The following is an 18,160-nucleotide window of genomic DNA, read 5'->3' as shown; positions in this document are numbered from 1 at the left end:
TTGAGACAGAGTCCCACTCTGCCCCCCAGGATGGAGTGCAATGGCAAGATCTCAGCTCACTGCAACCGCTAACTCCCAGGTTCAAGCAATTTTCCTGCCTCAGCCTCCTGAGTAGCTGAGACTACAGGCATGCAACATCACACACCTGGCTAATTTTTGTATTTTTAGTAGAGATGGGGGTTTCACCATGTTGGCCAGGCTGGTCTCGAACTTCTGACCTCAAGTGATCCACCCACCTCAGCCTCCCAAATTGCCAGGCTTGGCTAGCCACCACACCTAGCCAAAAGCCCAAAGAGTTTTATTGGTCGCCAGGGTCTAGGGTCTTAAAAGGAATGGAAGACCTGCTTCAATCGCTAGGATAGACATATTAATTGGCGTTTTGCTCTTTTAGGGGAAACACCCTTCTCCCTGCAACATGGGAATGGAGATGCTTTAGTATTCTTCAGATTTCTTAGCCGCATAAGAAAACCACTGAGGTGGTTGGCCTAAGCCCCAAAGGGTCAAGGCGAGAAAACAGAGGAGCAACAACCATCACCTGGCCTCCAGGAAAGCAGCACTGCCCTTCCTGGACACTACAGAAGTGAGAAACAGAAACAATAAGGTTGCTGCCAATCATTCCATGATATTCACTTGTTTAGTACAAGCCCTAACTAGGCACATTTGAGGGAAGAGCAGCTCACTGTAAGCTACTCCATGAAAGCGGGTCTGCAGAGTCAGAATGTTATAGATGAGGCTATCAAAAGTGAATTCAACTTAGATGTAACTAGAAACAGGATGGGAAGCATGGTTCACTTCCTCTTGGAGCAAGAGGTGAGAAAATGAGGCTGTGAGGAGGTCTGCCTCCTGTTTTATGGGGTACTGACTAAGGGGAAAGGTATGCAGGAAACTTCTGTAGCTATGGTAATCCCCACACTCAAAATCCTAATTCTGGAAGCACTCTAACACTCCATGAAGCACTGCGTCACACAATATTCATTTGATCTAAGCCCTCTAAACTTGCAGAGATAGAGGCAGGGGGTGATGGGACCTGAAAATTCTGAAATCCTAAAAGACAAACCAAAAAGTCATTGGAGCTATACCAACTGGCACTCCACTAATTCACCAAAGGAAAATTGCAGAAAATTATAAGAGACCTCAAAGACCTCATAAATACCATATTAACATACTGTGCTTCTCAACCAGGGTGAGGGGTCCCACAGCAAAATGGTTTGTAACGGAATGGAATGAAACTATAGTTATACAGTTGTTGCAACTGTTTATTGCTTTCAGGAATAAGAAATTTTGAATTGTTGAAGTAAACAAATTAGAACAAATATTTACTGAACTCTATGAAAGGTACTGAACTAGATTAGATAATTCTTGGGGTTGATGATTTATAGCTTTCTCTTAATCTATTATAAAGTCTAAAGCATAATCTACCATAAAATCAAGTTCTTAAAATAACTGAAAATATTTTAATAGTTAATGTATCATTGGTAAATCTCTTCTAAAGCTAATGCCTTGCATCTTATTTTGGGTTATACATTTTCATAGCTATTCATAAACCACTACAAATGTATAACAAAAATGACTATTTTTCGGTTTTCAGCTTGTGGTTGTCTGATTTTATGTGGGCAAACATCTTTTGTTTTTAAAATATATTAATGATAGCACAGACATGATAAATGAGTCTCTGGGCAATGTAACATACAGAGGACTCAGAAACCACATGCTCTTTTATTAGACACTATGTTGAATTGCCTCATCTAGCATACTCATTCCAAGCATTTAGTAGAATGCAAATTCATACAAATACTCATGAGTAAAATCTTCTGTGGTGAATGAATGCTTCTAGATTTCTCTTGGATATCACTGACAGTTCCTCAGACAAGACTGTTTCAAAAAGAGAAAGAATGAGAGAACAGTTGCTTATCTAGAATGTACCTTGTATACTGAACAGGCTGATACGCATTAGTTTTATACAATAAATATTTAATATAGAAGTTAGAAACTGAATAGAAATGCTTTTAGGATTCTAGAAGGTTAATTCTGGAACTATCTTGGTTTCAGGAGTTTAACTGACTTGCTGTTGTAACAGAGATCCTGAAGCAGTATAATTACCTGTTAAAGTTGTTTTTTTTTTTAAATCAAAATTCATGAAAATACAGTAGCTTAGTGTCTTTCTTTTTTTTTGAGGCAGGGTCTCACTCTGTTGCCCAGGCTGGAGTGCAGTGGTGCAATCGTGGCTCACTGCAGCCTCTACCTCCTGGGCTCAGGTGATTCTCCCACTTCAGCCTCTTGAGTAGCTGGGACTACAAATGTGCATCACCATGCCTGGCTAATCCTTTTTTTTTTTTTTTTAGTACAGACTGGGTCTCACCATGTTGCCCTGGCTTGTCTCAAACTCCTGGCCTCAAGCAATCAGCCCGCCTTAGCTTCTCTAAGTGCTGGGATTACAGGCATGAGCCACAGTGCCCTGCCTTTTTTTCTATGTGAATAAAATTATCCTAGCTCTCTAACAACATCTCAATATCCCTTTTGCATTAATAAAACCAAAAATGCCACTTACCAAATATGAAGCAGTTCTAGAGAATACAAATCACAGTCAAGGCAATAAATGCCCCTATCAAACATAAGGCTTGGTAGGATAAAAGGGAAGTAAACATGAACTCTTGTCTTTTATAGAAGAGTTTTAAAAAAGAATTGAGTTATGCCAGCCTGAAATTTTACAATTTCATTGAAACTAATCAGAAATCATTTCACGGGGACCTAAGGCTAAAGTTGATTTGTTTTCAAAAAAAGTAAAACGTTTCCCAATTCTATTTTTTATTTGAATAGAATAAGATACAATGTACAGTATATAATCCTGTTTAAATGTTCCTTATTATTTATAATATTTCCAAATCACTTTATTTTTATTGTAAGTCTTAATATTCACATTTTATAGATGAGGAAATGTGAAGTGATTTGAGGAGTCAGAATGGAGGAAACAAAGATGGGATTAAAACACAAAAAGACCAGGGTTTAAATACAGTATGGCCAGCAACTAACTATGAACAAGTTCTTCTGGCCTCCTGGACCTGTTCTTTCATTTGGAAAACAGGGATAATACCACCCACCTCTCAAATGATTGATGTAAGGCAAACTATCTAACAAAATGCATAGTTAATTGTCAGCCATTCGGCTAACAACAGCTCTCCCACCAATCCACAATCCTATTTTCTTTCCATGAAACAATGGATATAGAATCAATCTACAATGCCATTGGAGGTAAATGATATAACATGCATGCAAAGTGCCTGGCAAGCACAGGGGTCAATACATTTGTTCTCTACCTCCCTCTCTTACCCTAGCTACCACAGCTACTAAGTGGTTGAGCCACAATCAAATCCAAATATTGGTTATACTGTGGAACTGCCTCTGCACACACATTCTATTTTATGATAGTATCTTATTTAACTGCACAATTTAACCTGGCTGCTTAATCTATTATTTTAATGTGTCTGCCAGTAAAACCAAATTCATTTCTAGAGTAGCTCACCTTTCAGTAATCACAAAAAAATTAACATTTCTGACTTGAAAACAGATATCTTTTCAACACATATTTCTACTAGAAATTTTGTGATATATATTCTTATAATTTATAAACTATTATAAGCTGAAAGATAGTTAAGCTTCTCCTTGTCCACCTTGGGCTGGCGGGCGGAGGGTGGTCACCAAAAAAAAAAAAAAAAAAAAAAGAAAGATAGTTAAAAATCTAATCCTTATAAGCTGGGCATGGGCATGGTGGTACACTTCTGTAGTACCAGCTACTTGGGAAGCTGAAGCAAGATAATCACGTCAACCCAGGAGTTCAAGTCCAGCCTGGGCAATATATCAAGATCCCATTTCTTAAATATATATATATTCCTTATGATATTACATGCCTAAGCATGTAAATGACTCCTTTGGTACATTGAGTTCAAAGATATTAGGTATCTTTTCATTTTTTATTTTCCCCATTTTCTCCTAAATAGCAAAGTAAGGTGATAAATGTGGTAAATAAATATATATATGCATAAATGAAACACATGCGTGAAAAACAGATGAGTAGACCAAATCTGCATTTACGAGGCAATGACCTTCAAAACTGGCAGGGAGCTGTTAACAATGTTCTTCGCAGAGGAGCAATTATACTGCAACCCTCCTATGTATACTTTCATTTCTCATGGTCTACAAATACATTTGCATATCAGAAAGAGTGAAAGAATAGTCTGGTAACTGTGGCAACCTTCATTGAGAAGGTATAAGGCATTTTCATTACCTTAATAATTACATCCTAAATGCCAGATCAGAATAAATGCTGCATTATGGAAGGATAGACAAATACTTTGACGGAATTTCCTACAACTGAAATTTACCAAATGTAACTATCATGACTCTAACCCAGTGATACATTTCTGATTATGCTGAGGCACTAAAATCATTCTAAAATAAATACCTTATTGAAACAAAAATATGGCATACAGCACTTTAAGGAAAACCAGTTCAAATTATCACCAAAAAAAATTAAAATATACAGTATCGCAGTGCCTAAAATGTTGGAAATATTGCTTAACCTAATAAGAAGCTCACAGATCCTTTCCATACTGATTTAAAAGACCCTGTGCCCAATGTTTAACAAATAAGCACATGCACACAAACACACACACATGCACGCACACACTACAGAAATGCATGAGGGCAAAGTTGATAAGAAAAGCTCAATTTCTAAATGTTCAAAAAAGCTACCTGCAGAAAATGTTAATTTCCTATAAGATACTATCTTTTTTCTACATTTCCTCAAATGGGTAAAAACAAAAGCAATTCATAATAGTGATGCCAAAGAATGACAACATTACACATACTTTACAATCCCTGTGTTTTTCAGATTCTATGCAAGAATCATAATGCACAATCATTAATGTGTCTAGACAGTGGACACTTACTACAGTGTGGCCATATTACACTAAGCTTAATTTTTAAGTGGCCTAGGTATTTTATAAAATTAAATTGTAATAATGTAAAATGAGAGCAGTAGGAAAATAAGTACAATCATAGTAGGATATGGCACAAATCCAGTAAGTCCTGTTTAACTTAAAAATATTCTTTTCCTCAATAGCAATAAAAACTACCACAATTATAATACCAATAAGCAACCTCAAAGGTTTCATTAATGGGGGAAAAAAATAACTATATGCCTCCTTGCAATACTTTAAAACCACAAGGTTAACAATCATTTCCAGTGAAATGGTGATGTGAATTGTGTTTCATTTGTATTCCAGACGTTGGCAAAAGTTAATGACCTGCCCTGGAAATTATTTCACATACCCCAAAAGTATTCTTAGGACTCATGCAGCCTAAAGCTCACACTGCCCTTGATATGCTATTGGATAAATGCCTTAAATTTTAAAACAAAAGGATAAAGACTTTTAAAAAGCTCTAGACAATATACTGAAATGGTGATGTCAAGTCAATGTATTCTCCTACCCCAGGAAAACAAAAAAACAAAAAAACTGGTATGGCACAACGATAAAATAGAAACAAAAAGTAGTATTCCACTCATTCAGCAAGGAAATAATACACAGCATCTCTCTATCATATTCAACTACAAAAATCCTTTCACTTGATGGCTAGCATCTTTATGACTGCTTAGTCCGTATTTAAGTGGCCTTAAAAAGAGATTTTGTGTTCTTTCTCTGCCCTCATGTATCTTTGGCAGCAGTCAGCACTTAATGCCCAGAGCTGGTTTCGAGGGGAGGGAGAAAAGGGAAAGTGAGGAGAAGGCTGAACTGAGCACAGAGTCAGCAGAGAGCAGCTGCTCTCATACAGTACCCAGCATCTTTCTCACACACGGCTATTTTCCGCTATTGAGCACTGTCAGCAAAAATAAACAAGGAGGCAGGGGGCAAGGAGACACCGAGGGTAGGACCCAGGCCGACAGTTTTTGTCTGTCACATCTGAGCCAGAAGCCTCCTCTGGTTTCCTGCTGTAAAGGCAAAGGATCAGGTGAGACCCCTCCGGGTCTAACTCAATTTGCTTCTCCACAAAGAGCAGTTTCCGGCGATGAGCGCAGGATCCTCCTGGCTGATGAACTAAACACGGGAGCATAGTCAATGTTTTCAATCTCTGACTTTCTCATAAAGGAGGAGAGAGGGCTGTGACTGCATTCCCGGGAAAGACTACTACTCCTGACGTGCACACAGCAGTAGTGAAGGAACAGGAGCAAGAGGTAAAAATCCCTTCAAAAATACCAGGTTCTGAAAGAAACGCTGTGCAGCATTACCGTATCGTTGGCGTTTTTTTAAGTCGCCGATTCTTCCACTGCCAAGCCCCAAATCGCTGGGACTTGTTGCTAAATCTTTACCTCACACCCCCCAGAACCGCCCAACACAATAAGATTTGGGGATCGAAAGCCGGGAGGGCCTAAACCTCTAAAGCCCAGAGGGTTGGGCTCCCTTCAATAGGCCACTCTGCATGGGCTGCATTCAGTTCTACCTTCCGAAAGCTCTGACTCACAAATGCTTGGGGGGCGGGGGGGGGGGGAATTATGACATAAACCATTATCCTTCCAACCAAAGAAAGATAAGAAAAGCCAGCCATACGTCCTTGCCTGGCCAGAGAGCCAAAGCCTGCGCCCCCGACGGGGCGGCCGGGCTACGAGCCTACCGCCCTGCCCGCCTCCCTCTGGGCGCCCGGGAAAGGTGCACCCTACCCGGGCGGGCTCGAGGAGCCAGGACGGGGCGCCCTCACCCCGGGAGGGCAGGGGAGGACTTGGGGATGTGGGACACGGAGACTCGCCCCGTGGCGGCGGTGACACACCGGGTGCCAGGGCTCCGGCAGGGGCTCCAGTGAAGGTACCCTGCACTGGGGCGGTCCGCCGCAACCAGGAACGGACAAAGCACGGCGCTGGGGCGACCCCCGGGCGGCGGCTGCCGACCGCCAAGTTAACCGGACTCGGGGCATGAGGGGGTTCCGCGGGCGGGGCGGGGCGGCGCGGCGCTGACCTGGATGGTGCAGGTGTACTCGCTGTCGTCCAGCAGCCTCACAGTGCAGCTGTACTCGCGCTCCAAGCTCCTGCTGCTGCCGCTCATCAACCTGCTCAGCATCTTCCCGCCCGCCCGCCCGCCCGGGAGCGACGCGGCGGCGCTGCGGACCCTGAACCAGGCGTCCCTCAGCCCGGCAGCTCCGCGCCGACCCCGGGCACTTGCACCATCACCCCGGCCCCGTCGCTGTCGCTGCCTCCCGCTGGCCTCGTTCCTCCTCCTTAGCCTCCTCCTTTGCCTCAGCCGCCACCGCCTCCCCCCAGCCCAGATCAAACGCTGGGCTCTGTTTCCTCGGCGCCCCACTGCCAGTGCCCAGCTCGCGGGGCGGGGCCTTAACCTGAGGGAGCCAATGGGAATCAGCGCGGCGGAACCGAGTGGCAGACCGAAGAGCCAATAGAGATAGGACACTGGGATGATGGGCGGAGTAAAGAAGCAATCACAGAAAAGCAGTCGGATCTAGTCAAGCCGGACCAGCCCTCTAGCGTCCCAAACCAGGGGCTCCTGTCCTCCCCGTGGTTCCTATGGATGCTGTTTCCCCTCCCCCGGGCCAGGTGTGAGCACCTAACTGGATTGATGCCTGCCACCTGAAATACACTTGAGCTGTGTTTCCGGAGCTAAGCCCCGCACCCTGCAACACCGCGGTTCCCGCCCTCTTGGGAGCCGGAGCGGGGAGGCTGCGGGTGCTGGATCACAGTCCCTGCACCTGCAGAATGCGGGTACCTCTCGCTCCAGATCAGGCGACTGCCCCCACCTGTGCTGTATCCTAAGTTGCACCGTCTGGCCTCTGCTCCAACCCTCTTATTTTGGGGAAGAAGAACTACTTAAATAAAAGCTAAAGAGACCTCAGAGGTTCTGAAGTACCCGGGTTTAATCCGCCAAGAAACTCTCCACTCTAACACCCTTTGCCTCCTTCTTTTTATTTTAGAAGACAAAAGAAGACTGCTCCTTCAGCTGGTAGGGAGCAGAGGAAGCAATGAATCTTCTCCTTTCACTTTTAGAGCTGGAATTATGTCTTCAGATTTTCCCAAAAAAACACGAAAGTATGCCAGGAGCTATACATCACAAGGAATTGTCTCCTTCTCTTTGTCACCCCAAATCTACAGACTTCAAGTTTTTTACCAAAAACTTCACTAAGAAACATAATATTCTCTCTCAAAGGTTCTTGATGGGAGGAAACGTTATAAAATAATAGTGTCAGCCCGGTGCAGTTGCTCACACCTGTAATCCCAACACTTTGGAAGGCCAGGGCGGGCGGATCACCTAAGGTCAGGAGTTCAAGACCAGCCTGGCCAACATGGTGAAACTGCCGTCTCTACTAAAAATACAAAAAATTAGCCAGGTGTGGTGACAGATGCCTGTAATCCCAGCTACTTGGGAGGCTGAGACAGGAGAATCGCTTGAACCCAGGAAGCGAAGGTTGCAATAAGCCAAGGTAGTGGCCATTGCACTCCAGCCTGGGGGACAAGAGCAAGACTCTGTCTCAAAAAATAAATACATAAACAGGCCCGGGCGCGGTGGCTCACGCCTGTAATCCCAGCACTTTTGGGAGGCTGAGGCGGGAAGACCACGAGGTCAAGAGATTGAGACCATCCTGGCCAACATGGTGAAACCCCTTCTCTACTAAAAAAAAAAAATACAAAAATTAGCTGGGCTTGGTGAGTCCCAGCTACTGGGGAGGCTGAGGCAGGAAAATCGCTTGAACCCGGGAGGCCGAGGTTGCAGTGAGCCGAGATCGCACCACTGCACTCCAGTCTGGGCAACAAGAGCAAAACTCCGTCTCAAAAATAAATAAATAAATAATCGTGTCTACATAGAACATTAATGTAATAAATATATTAGTTTAAAATAATAAAATAGGCATAATTTTCTATTATTTTCATTTACACTGTTCTTGTGTATAGGTATAACATATAACAAAAAGGAAGCTCTACATTAGCCTAGAAAACTAGTGTCTTCGGATTCCAATACTTTTCCCAATTTTTTTTTTGTATGAGGAGACTCATTCTCATTCATTCTCTCTCTTTCTCTCTCCCTTTATCTATCTCTTCCTCCACCTCTTCCTCTTCCTCTTCCTTTTCATTACCATACTAACCTGGACTGCTCTTACTGGTTTCATTCTCCTTTGTGGCATTTAATAGCCAGAGAAGCACGTTTCCCTTTTCAATGTAATTCTGGTGGAGTTAGTTATGATTCTAGAAACAGTAAGTCAAGTGTTGCAGGCATAAAATCAGGCATGGGCTCCACTACTTTGTAGCTTAAGCAGACAGTCTGATGCCTGAAACATAATAGATAATCAATAAATGTTGAACTGAAGTAAATGGAATTGATGGATATTCTACAGCGTTTAAATCCCAGAGGAAGAAGCCCTGTGAAGAAATTCAAAATTTCAGGAAGATCCTGGAAACAAGTAAAATTATTAATATGCCAATGTGATAGTCTACAAAACTCAGCTTTGTTATATACCTGGAAGAAGATAATGAAATGTTTCAAGCCGGGCTCGGTGGCTCACGCCCGTAGCCCCATCTACTCGGGAGGGTGAGGCAGGAGATTTGCTTGAATCCAGGAAGGAAAGGCTGCAATGTTGCAGTGAGCCAAGTTGGGGCCACTGCACTCCAGCCTGGGTGACAAAGCAAGACTCTATCTCAAAAAAAAAAAAAAAAAAATATATATATATATATATATCTCCAAACAAGAACAGCTTGTCGAAGGCAAAAGTTACTGTTTGTTATAGAATCAACAAGAGCAAGAAAAAATGTCCAAGCTAGAGGAAGCCCAATAGCGTAATGGGAGGAAAGTGTGTTTAACATTTTATGCAAATAAGCAGCTGTTAGAATAAAAAGGCAAAGCACTATTAATCCAGAAAAGCTCTAAGAAACTGAATGCAGTCTTTTTTCAAAGTATGGCCATAAATGCAATCAACAGGGGTGAGATTGTGTCTGCTATGCCAATGTGTTAGGTAGCATCCTTGCTCAATCTGAGAAAATCATATCGAAGGCTCAGTGCAGCAGCTCATGCCTGTAATCCCAACACTTTGGGAGGCCAAGGCAGGCAGATTGCTTGAGCTCAGGAGTTCAAGACTCACAAAGGCAACAAGGTGAAACCCTGTAGCAATGAAAATAATAATAATAATAATAATACAAAGATTAGCTGGGTGTAATGGCACACACCTGTAGTGCCAGCTAGTGGAAAGGCTGAGGTGGGAGAATTGCTTGAGCCTATTCGGGGGAGAAAGTTGCTATGAGCCAAGATCACATCACTGCACTATAGCCTGTGCTAAAGAGACAGATCCTGCCTCAAAAAAAAAAAATTGTAATAAAAAAATGGCGTATCTGCTTAGATGCTCACCTTACTGAAAGACCAGTTAGATACTCATTTCATGCTTAGGTATAATACTCAGAGAGAACTTCAAACTCTCCCTTCTTTCTCTAATACAAAATACTGTGTGAGGAAAACAGAGAATGAAAAAATAATGGAAGAAACGAAAGAATCTAGATGTATGCCTCCACAACAAAGCTCATGAGAAGAAGCCCAAGAGGAACTAGAAAGGAAGGGCTTATATAAAACCAAACTGAACTTTGGGAGACTGGGCAAAAGAATCAATTGAGCCAGGAGCTATGATTGCACCACTGCACACCAGCCTGGACGACAGAGCAAGACCTTGTCTCTAAATAAAATAAAATAAAAAGTAAAACCAAACCAAGGAATGTTTTGTTTGTCTTTGTTTTTGTCAAATCTATTAAGCAGGATGCCAAGGATGGAAAGGGTTTGTTTAATAAAAGGCCTCATTTGTCCTTGAGAGCCAGGGTGCCATAGCTTTCATGTGTCTTTGAGTATAAAGGAGGCTGTATTTTAAAAAACACAGTCCAAATTATAATGGCTCTGGACCCCCACCTCCCAAATTACCAGAATATCAGCCCTCTTGAATTTCTTTCCTGTCTCTACTATGAGGGAGTCCTCAGAGGAGGTACTATCTCCCACATATGCCTAAAATAACTGAACAAAGCATTCATCAGTTTGATTTGTGTCTCTGCTTCAGATGTTCTATAACCTGCTGTTCTGAGACACTCATCTTTCTCTTTAGCCAATGCAACCTTCACCACTGCTTTGTGTTTTGGCAGGAAGGAGCACTGCCTCACCAGGACATGACAAACGCAGGCCCTTCCCATCAAAGTTTCCCTCAACACAGCTAAGACCAGCCTGTAACTCCTAACAATATTTAGAAAAAAAGAATAATCCAAAGTATAACCTGCAAGTATGATATGGCTACTCTCAAAGCCTCATGGACTATGAATTAGATACAGGCCTGGCCTTACTGTCAGGCTTCCATTCTGGTTCATGTGACAGAAGACAACTTCCCCTCTCCAGCAAGAGTTTCCCTAACTATGTCTTAGGCATTTACTTCCAATCACTGTGAAAAAAACAACTCTCCTCACCCAGGTTAGGGTCCACTTTCCAAGTCCCATTTTCTGTCCCAGGTGCTACCTCTTCGTAGGATGACTGACCATAGAAATATCGACTTTTCTGGAGGAAACCCCAACCTGCATGCACAAGGGTATGACCTTGACCTCTGAGCCAACAGGGCCATCATATCAGAACACAATAGTCAACATCAGCACATTTCTCACAAAGATTAAATTATTCATTCTTTACATGTGGGTTAAGGTAAAGCCTTGTTAAAGCCAGTCCAGTCCCTTTATATATAATTATTTCTCCAGTAAGCAGTGGAAATCATGCCTGTCTTTGCTTTCCAATATTTATTAGGTCACAGCTTCTGCTCTCCAAAGAGCAGGGGCTCAAAAGGAGATTCACATCTCCACAGAAATAACAATGTATTGACACATATATGCTCTAAATCCACAAAGAGGAAAGAAACAGATTTTCTGTTCTCTCCTACATCAATGTCTGCAGAAGCAGTACTTCTGCTCCACACACAAAGATTTGCATATTCAAATGGAGCACTCTGCTTCTCAGTGTAAAGCATTTATATTCAGGTTAATGATTGCTTTATAGTTTTCTAAGAGTAATACATGTCTACTTGATTGAATATGAGTAATTAAACAATTCATGTAGTTTTCCCAGAGTACGCGGCCCTTGAAGAAATGCTCTAGTTTTCCTTTCCATCAGGACAGAAAAGCACATACAGTTTGAGAGACAATTTTTCTACCTAACCTTAGGACTTTCGGCTAGCTCCTATTACATGTAGAAGAGGTATTTGATGTTTGGAAATATAAGCAGTACAAGTGTTTTTTAAAATGCCAAACTACAAACATTTACTGAGCATTTACTATGTGTTAGGCACTGTAACAACATTCTAGAATATCTAAGACATAGGCCAGATATGGGAAAAGGAAATAAATCAAGAAGTTGATTAAAAAAAAAAAAAATTCTGGCCAGGTGGGGTGGCTCACACCTGTAATGCCAGCACTTTGGGAGGCTGAGGCAGACGCATCACAGTCAGGAGATTGAGACGATCCTGGCCAACATAGTGAAACCCCGTCTCTACTAAAATACAAAAAATTAGCCGGGCATGGTGGTGGGCGCCTATAATCCCAGCTACTCAGGAGGCTGAGGCAGGGGAATCGCTTGAGCCCCGGAAGGCAGAGGTTGCAGTGAGCCGAGATCACATCACTGCATACTCCAGACTGGTGATTGAGCAAGACTCCATCTCAAAAAAAAAAAATTCTTCACAGTGTAGAAGACAGTGTTAGATGTATGTAAATTAGCTATAATACAATACATGGAGCATGGGCGAAGTACTACAAGAGCACAATAAATGGTACAATTACGTAGGCTTAGTTAGGAGAGACAGTGAAGCCTTATAGAGAATGCACATTTGAGTTGGACCTTGAGGACTGGAGTAGTCTCTTGATTGTGAAGAAGGCAGAAAAGATGGGTATGGGATGGAGAGTGATGTTCAAGTAGAGGAAATTGTATGAGCAAAGACACAGAAGCCCAAATAAGGTTGAGTATAGCATGCTCCAGAAACTGTAAGTTTCCCTGAATGGATAGCATGTGAGGTACCTTGGCCAGAAAGAGATGGTCTGAAGCCAGGTCCTGGAGGACTTTCACTGACATGCTTAGGAGTTTGGACTCTGTTACATAGTCAGTAGGCAGTTATTGGAGGTTTTTAAATAGAGAAGTGACAGGATCAGATCTGTGTTTTAAAATGATAATTTTGATAGCAGTGTAAAGGATTAATAGAGTACGAAGAACTTATTTGCTGGGGGAAAATGGATTCTGAAAAAAATAGACTATCTCTAATGAAGCATCAGAAGCATTTATAATAGGTCTCCCAGATTTGGGTGACAGGCTTTATTATATTCTCCAATCCGTTATAGCTCATTTTTCTTATATTTCCAGCTAGTTTTCAGCCATTATTCTAGCAATAAATGTGAATGAAACAAAGCAAATTAATTCATTTATTCAAAAAAAGTATTGGTGATCTACTATGTGCCAGTCGGCATGTCATGTGCTGACAGAATTCAAAGGTAAATAAAATGCATCTTCTCCAATCCTCAGAGAACTTACAGTCCCCTGCAACCAGAAAAATTCCTTCAACATTTTTTAAGTCATATATTTATGTAAATTGATATTCAATATACATTGGTTTAAAAAAGATACAAAGGGGAAAGGCAGCAAATATATGAGATAGCCCAAAAAATATGAGCAAAGAAAATATACAAAGAAGAAATCAGAATAGCTCATATTTCTTGGCCAAGCACCATGGCTCACACTTGTAATCTCAGCACTTTGGGAGGTTGAGGCAGGTAGACTGCTTGAGGCCAGCAGTTCAAGACCAGCCTCGCCAACTAAATCCCCATCTCTACTAAAAATACAAAAATTAGCTAGGCTTGGTGGTGTGCGCCTGTAGTCCCAGCTACTTGGGAGGCTGAAGCAGGAGAATCGCTTGAACATGGAAGGCAGAGGTTGCAGTGGGCCGAGATCACACCACTGCACTCCAGCATAGGTGAGAGAATGAGACTCTATCTCAAAAAAAACAAAAACAAAAACAAACAAACAAAAAAAAAAACAGAAAATAGTGTCAGTTGATCACTTGCTCTGTGAAATGAGATATTTAGTATTTGTACACCTTCTCCTGCCTCCATATTCCAACTTCCAATTTTGTGGTTTCTATTATTTCTATTTTGTCAGGGTTTCTAATATTTATAGCTTTTGGCAATCATACAAGGAGACTTCAAAAAGTTTATGACAAAAAGAGAATTAAAAGATAAACATTTTAGGCAGGGCGCGGTGGCTCACGCCTGTAATCCCAGCACTTTGGGAGGCCGAGGCGGGTGGATCACGAAGTCAAGAGATCGAGACCATCCTGGTCAACACGGTGAAACCCCGTCTCTACTAAAACTACAAAAAATTAGCTGGGCACGGTGGTGCGTGCCTGTAATCCCAGCTACTCAGGAGGCTGAGGCAGGAGAATTGCCTGAACCCAGGAGGCGGAGGTTGCGGTGAGCCGAGATCGCGCCATTGCACTCCAGCCTGGGTAACAAGAGCAAAACTCCGTCTCAAAAATAAATAAATAAATAAATAAAAATAAAAAAAATAAACATTTTAAAAAACCCCTTTATTTCTCAATATAAACTCCATCAAGTTCAAGTCACTTTTTAAAATGATGATATTTAGTCCATCCCTAAAGAACTGAGCATCTTGGAAATTTAACCATGTAAATGCAGTCTTTTACATATAAATGTGTGCCCTTTAAAGATTTTGTTTAATATTAGGAAACAAAAAGAAGTTAGAAGGAACCAAACTAGCATGGTAAGGTGGATGCCTAGTGATTTCCCATCAAAACTCTCAGAAAATTGCTCCTGTCTGATGAGAGGAAAGGAATGAGCAGGAACGTTGTCATGGTACAGGAGAAATCTCTGGTGAAGATTTCCCAGGCTTTTTTTTTTTTTTTTTTTTCTCTAAAGCTTTGGCTAACTTTCTCAAAACACTCTCATAATAAGCAGATGTTATGGTTCTTTGGCCCTCCAGAAAATCAACAAGCAAAATGCCTTGAGAATCCAAAAAACTGTTGCCATAACCTTTGTTCCTGAATGGTCCACTTTTGCTTGGACTGAACCATTGCCACATCTTGGAAGCCATTGCTTTGATTGTGTTTTTGTCTTCAGCACAATCTGGTAAAGCCATCGTAAACTGGTAGAGCCATGTTTCCTCTTCTGATACAATTCTTTGAAGAAATGCTTCAGGATCTTGATCCCACTTACTTAAATTTTCCTTGGAAAGCTCTGCTCTTGCCTGCAGTTGATCTGGATGCAACGGTTTTGGCACCCATCAAGTGGAGAGTTTGGCCAAGTTTAATTTTTTAGTCAGAATTGTATAAACTGAACAAGTTGAGAGTTCTGTGGTGTTAGCTATTATTTCTGCTGTTAATTATTGGTTCTCTTCAATTAGGGAATAAACAAGATTTTTTCCTCACAAATAAATGTGGATGGCCTGCCTCTGTGGGCTCCATTGTCAACATCATCTTGTCCCTTCTTAAAACGAATTATCCATTTGTAAATTGCTGATTTATTTGGGATATTGTCCCCATAAACTTTTCATAAAGCATCAATGAGTTCACCATTCCTCCACCCAAGCTTCCACCATAAGTTTGATGTTTGTTCTTAGTTCAATTTTAACAGAATTCATGTTGCTCTGATAGGGGCTCTTTTCACACTGATGTCTTATCCTTTTTAGTGCTTCAAACTAAGTCCTGTTCAACATGTTATAAAAAGTTAGAATTGGCCAGGTGTGGTGGCTCATGCCTGTAATCCAAGCACTTTGGAGGCCAAGGCGGGTGAATCACCTGAGGTCGCGAGTTCAAGACCAGCCTGACCAACATGGTGAAACCCCGTATTAAAAAAAAAAAAAAGGTAGAATTAGTTTATTTTCATGCAAGAAATTTTTGAAATCAATGCATAGTTTTTGAGGTTTTTGTTGTTGTTGTTAGTGTTGCATTTGTTGTTTTTTGAGATAAGGTCTTGTTCTGCTGCCCAGGCTGGAGTGCAGTGATGCAAGCATGGCTCACTGTAGCCTCAACCTCCTGGGCTCAAGTGATCCTCCCACCTCAGCTTCCCAAGTAGCTGGGACTACATGTGCATGTCACCATGCTCAGATAATTTTTTAAATATTTTTTTTGTAGAGACAGGGGTTGGGGCGGTTTTCACTTTGGATGACCAGGCTGGTCTTGCACTCTGGGCCTCAAGCAATCCTCCCACCTCAGTCTCCTAAGCAGCAAGGACTACAGGCTTCTAAAGAATAGAGGCAAGGCGAGGAGTCACACCTTACTGGACCAGAATATTCTGTTTCTTTTATTGTCTCACTGCCCCACTTTTTTTGAGACAGAATCTCACTCCATTACCCAGGCTGGAGTGTAGTGGTGTAATCTCGGCTCACTGCAACCTCTGTCTCCTGGGCTTAAGTGATTCTCATGCCTCAGCCTTCCTGGTAGCTGAGATTACAGGTGTGTGTCACCATGCTCAGCTAAATTTTGGGTTTTTAGTACAGATGGGGTTTCACCATGTTGGCCAGGCTGGTCTCAAACTCATGGCCTCACGTGATCCACCTGCTTAGGCCTCCCAAAGTGCTGGGATTACAGGCATGAGCCACCATGGCTGCCCCCTGCACTTTTTTTTTTGGTAACATTTCACTTGTGTGTAAGGTTTTCCCCTTTACCTTGTTGTAGCTGTTATTTGATCTTTGTCAATGTATTTTTGTTGTTCATTTCATTAGCTATTGGTGTAAAGAAAAATCTGTGACTTTACCTAATTCTTCTATCTTATTCAGAACTCAGCTGAGCTCAACTGGGCTTGAAGTAGTTGCAAATCAAAGTTATTTTCATAAAGGGGTTCAAACAGAAGAAAAAGGAAGAATAAACATTCCACAATGCACATTCTAATTATTCAGTAAATGTCTGCGGAATTAATTTCAGTTTTCCTGGACATAGTTCAACTAATTAAAATTGCAAATCATTATTACACCTTATCATTTCACTTTTTCCATTATAGTAATAAGGGAGCATTCACTATATGCCAGAGACTATCGTGAGTACTTTACATATATTATCTAATTGAATTCTCACAATATTGTGGTTAGATTGTGCTATTGTTATCATCTCCATTTTATAGATGAGGAACTTTCAGCGCAATGAGACTAAATAACTTGTTGAAAGAACATAGTAATCAAGAGGCAAGTCCTGGACTCATACCCAAGTGTCTGGTGCCAAACACTGTATTTTTAACAACTACATTATACAGCCTTCATTTTTAGGAATTTAGTGGAAAGAGCATTGAATGTGGAGTCAGAAGACCCAGCTTTAACATTCTATGCTATGTAATCTTGGCAAAGCATTTAAATTCTGTTTCTCATTTGTAAAATGGGGATTATAATACCTTCTCTGGTTGTTCTGAGAATCATAAGACTTTTGCTTAAAAATGGCAGATTGAACACATGCATTTACCTCTGCTGTCATACCAAACCACTAAAGCAACAATAAAGTGATTTTTAAAAGGCTTTAACCAGGCCAGGTGAGGTGGCTCATGCCTATAATCCTAGCACTATAAGGCTGAGGCAGATGGATCCCTTGAGCTCAGGAGTTTGAGACCAGGTTGGGCAATATGGCGAAACTCCATTTCTACAAAAAATACAAAAATTGGCACCTGGTGGTACACGCCTGTAGTCCCAACTACTCGGTAGGCTGGGGCAGCAGGATCGCTTGAGCCTGGGAGGTAGAGGTTGCAGAGAACCAAGATCGTGCCACTGCACTCCAGCCTGGGTGACAAAGTGAGACCCTGTCTCAAGAAAAAGAAAGAAAAAAAGGAATAAAAGGTGTAAACCTAAAAGACCGATTTAATGGAAAGGAGCCATAACAACAATATTTTGGAATCCATAATGCATATGGATGAGTAATAATTGAGCAAAACCAAGCAAGACCAAGCAAGCTAAATCCAAACCTAGCAAGGAAAAGCTGAGAAGCAACCTGATTTGCACTGTGGAATGTACAAAATATTTAGAAATTGATTTACCCAGTTCTTTTGGAAATGAAGGTAGAATTGAAAACACAATTGTTAGAAACTCAATTTAAGAAGCAATTCCCAGCCAGACAAGGTGGCTCATGC

At 41.6% G+C, this 18,160-nt stretch overlaps 1 protein-coding gene across 7 annotated transcripts in view; it reads right to left on the bottom strand.

The window, feature by feature from the left end:
* Positions 1-8,035, bottom strand: part of FRMD5 (FERM domain containing 5) — a 330,792-nt gene extending 322,757 nt beyond the window's left edge. For 2 of the 7 annotated variants that reach the window (XR_004274919.1, XM_032297635.1), the window contains exon 1: positions 7,005-8,026. Coding sequence is in view for 6 of the 7 variants with exons in the window: in XM_032297635.1 (XP_032153526.1) it covers positions 7,005-7,106 (102 nt within the window). In the remaining variant the exon portion in view is untranslated. Of the gene's footprint in view, positions 1-7,004 lie in introns of all 7 variants that reach the window. The other 5 variants (XM_032297637.1, XM_032297638.1, XM_032297639.1 and 2 more) reach the window with 5 other exon arrangements.
* Positions 8,036-18,160: the final 10,125 nt, after the last annotated feature.

The sequence above is a fragment of the Sapajus apella genome, unplaced genomic scaffold, assembly GCF_009761245.1.
Source record: "Sapajus apella isolate SASKATOON/1434 unplaced genomic scaffold, GSC_monkey_1.0 scaffold37, whole genome shotgun sequence".
Taxonomy (NCBI): Eukaryota; Metazoa; Chordata; class Mammalia; order Primates; family Cebidae; genus Sapajus; species Sapajus apella.
Note: the sequence above shows the minus strand (reverse complement) of the source record. Positions and strands in the feature narration are given on the sequence as shown.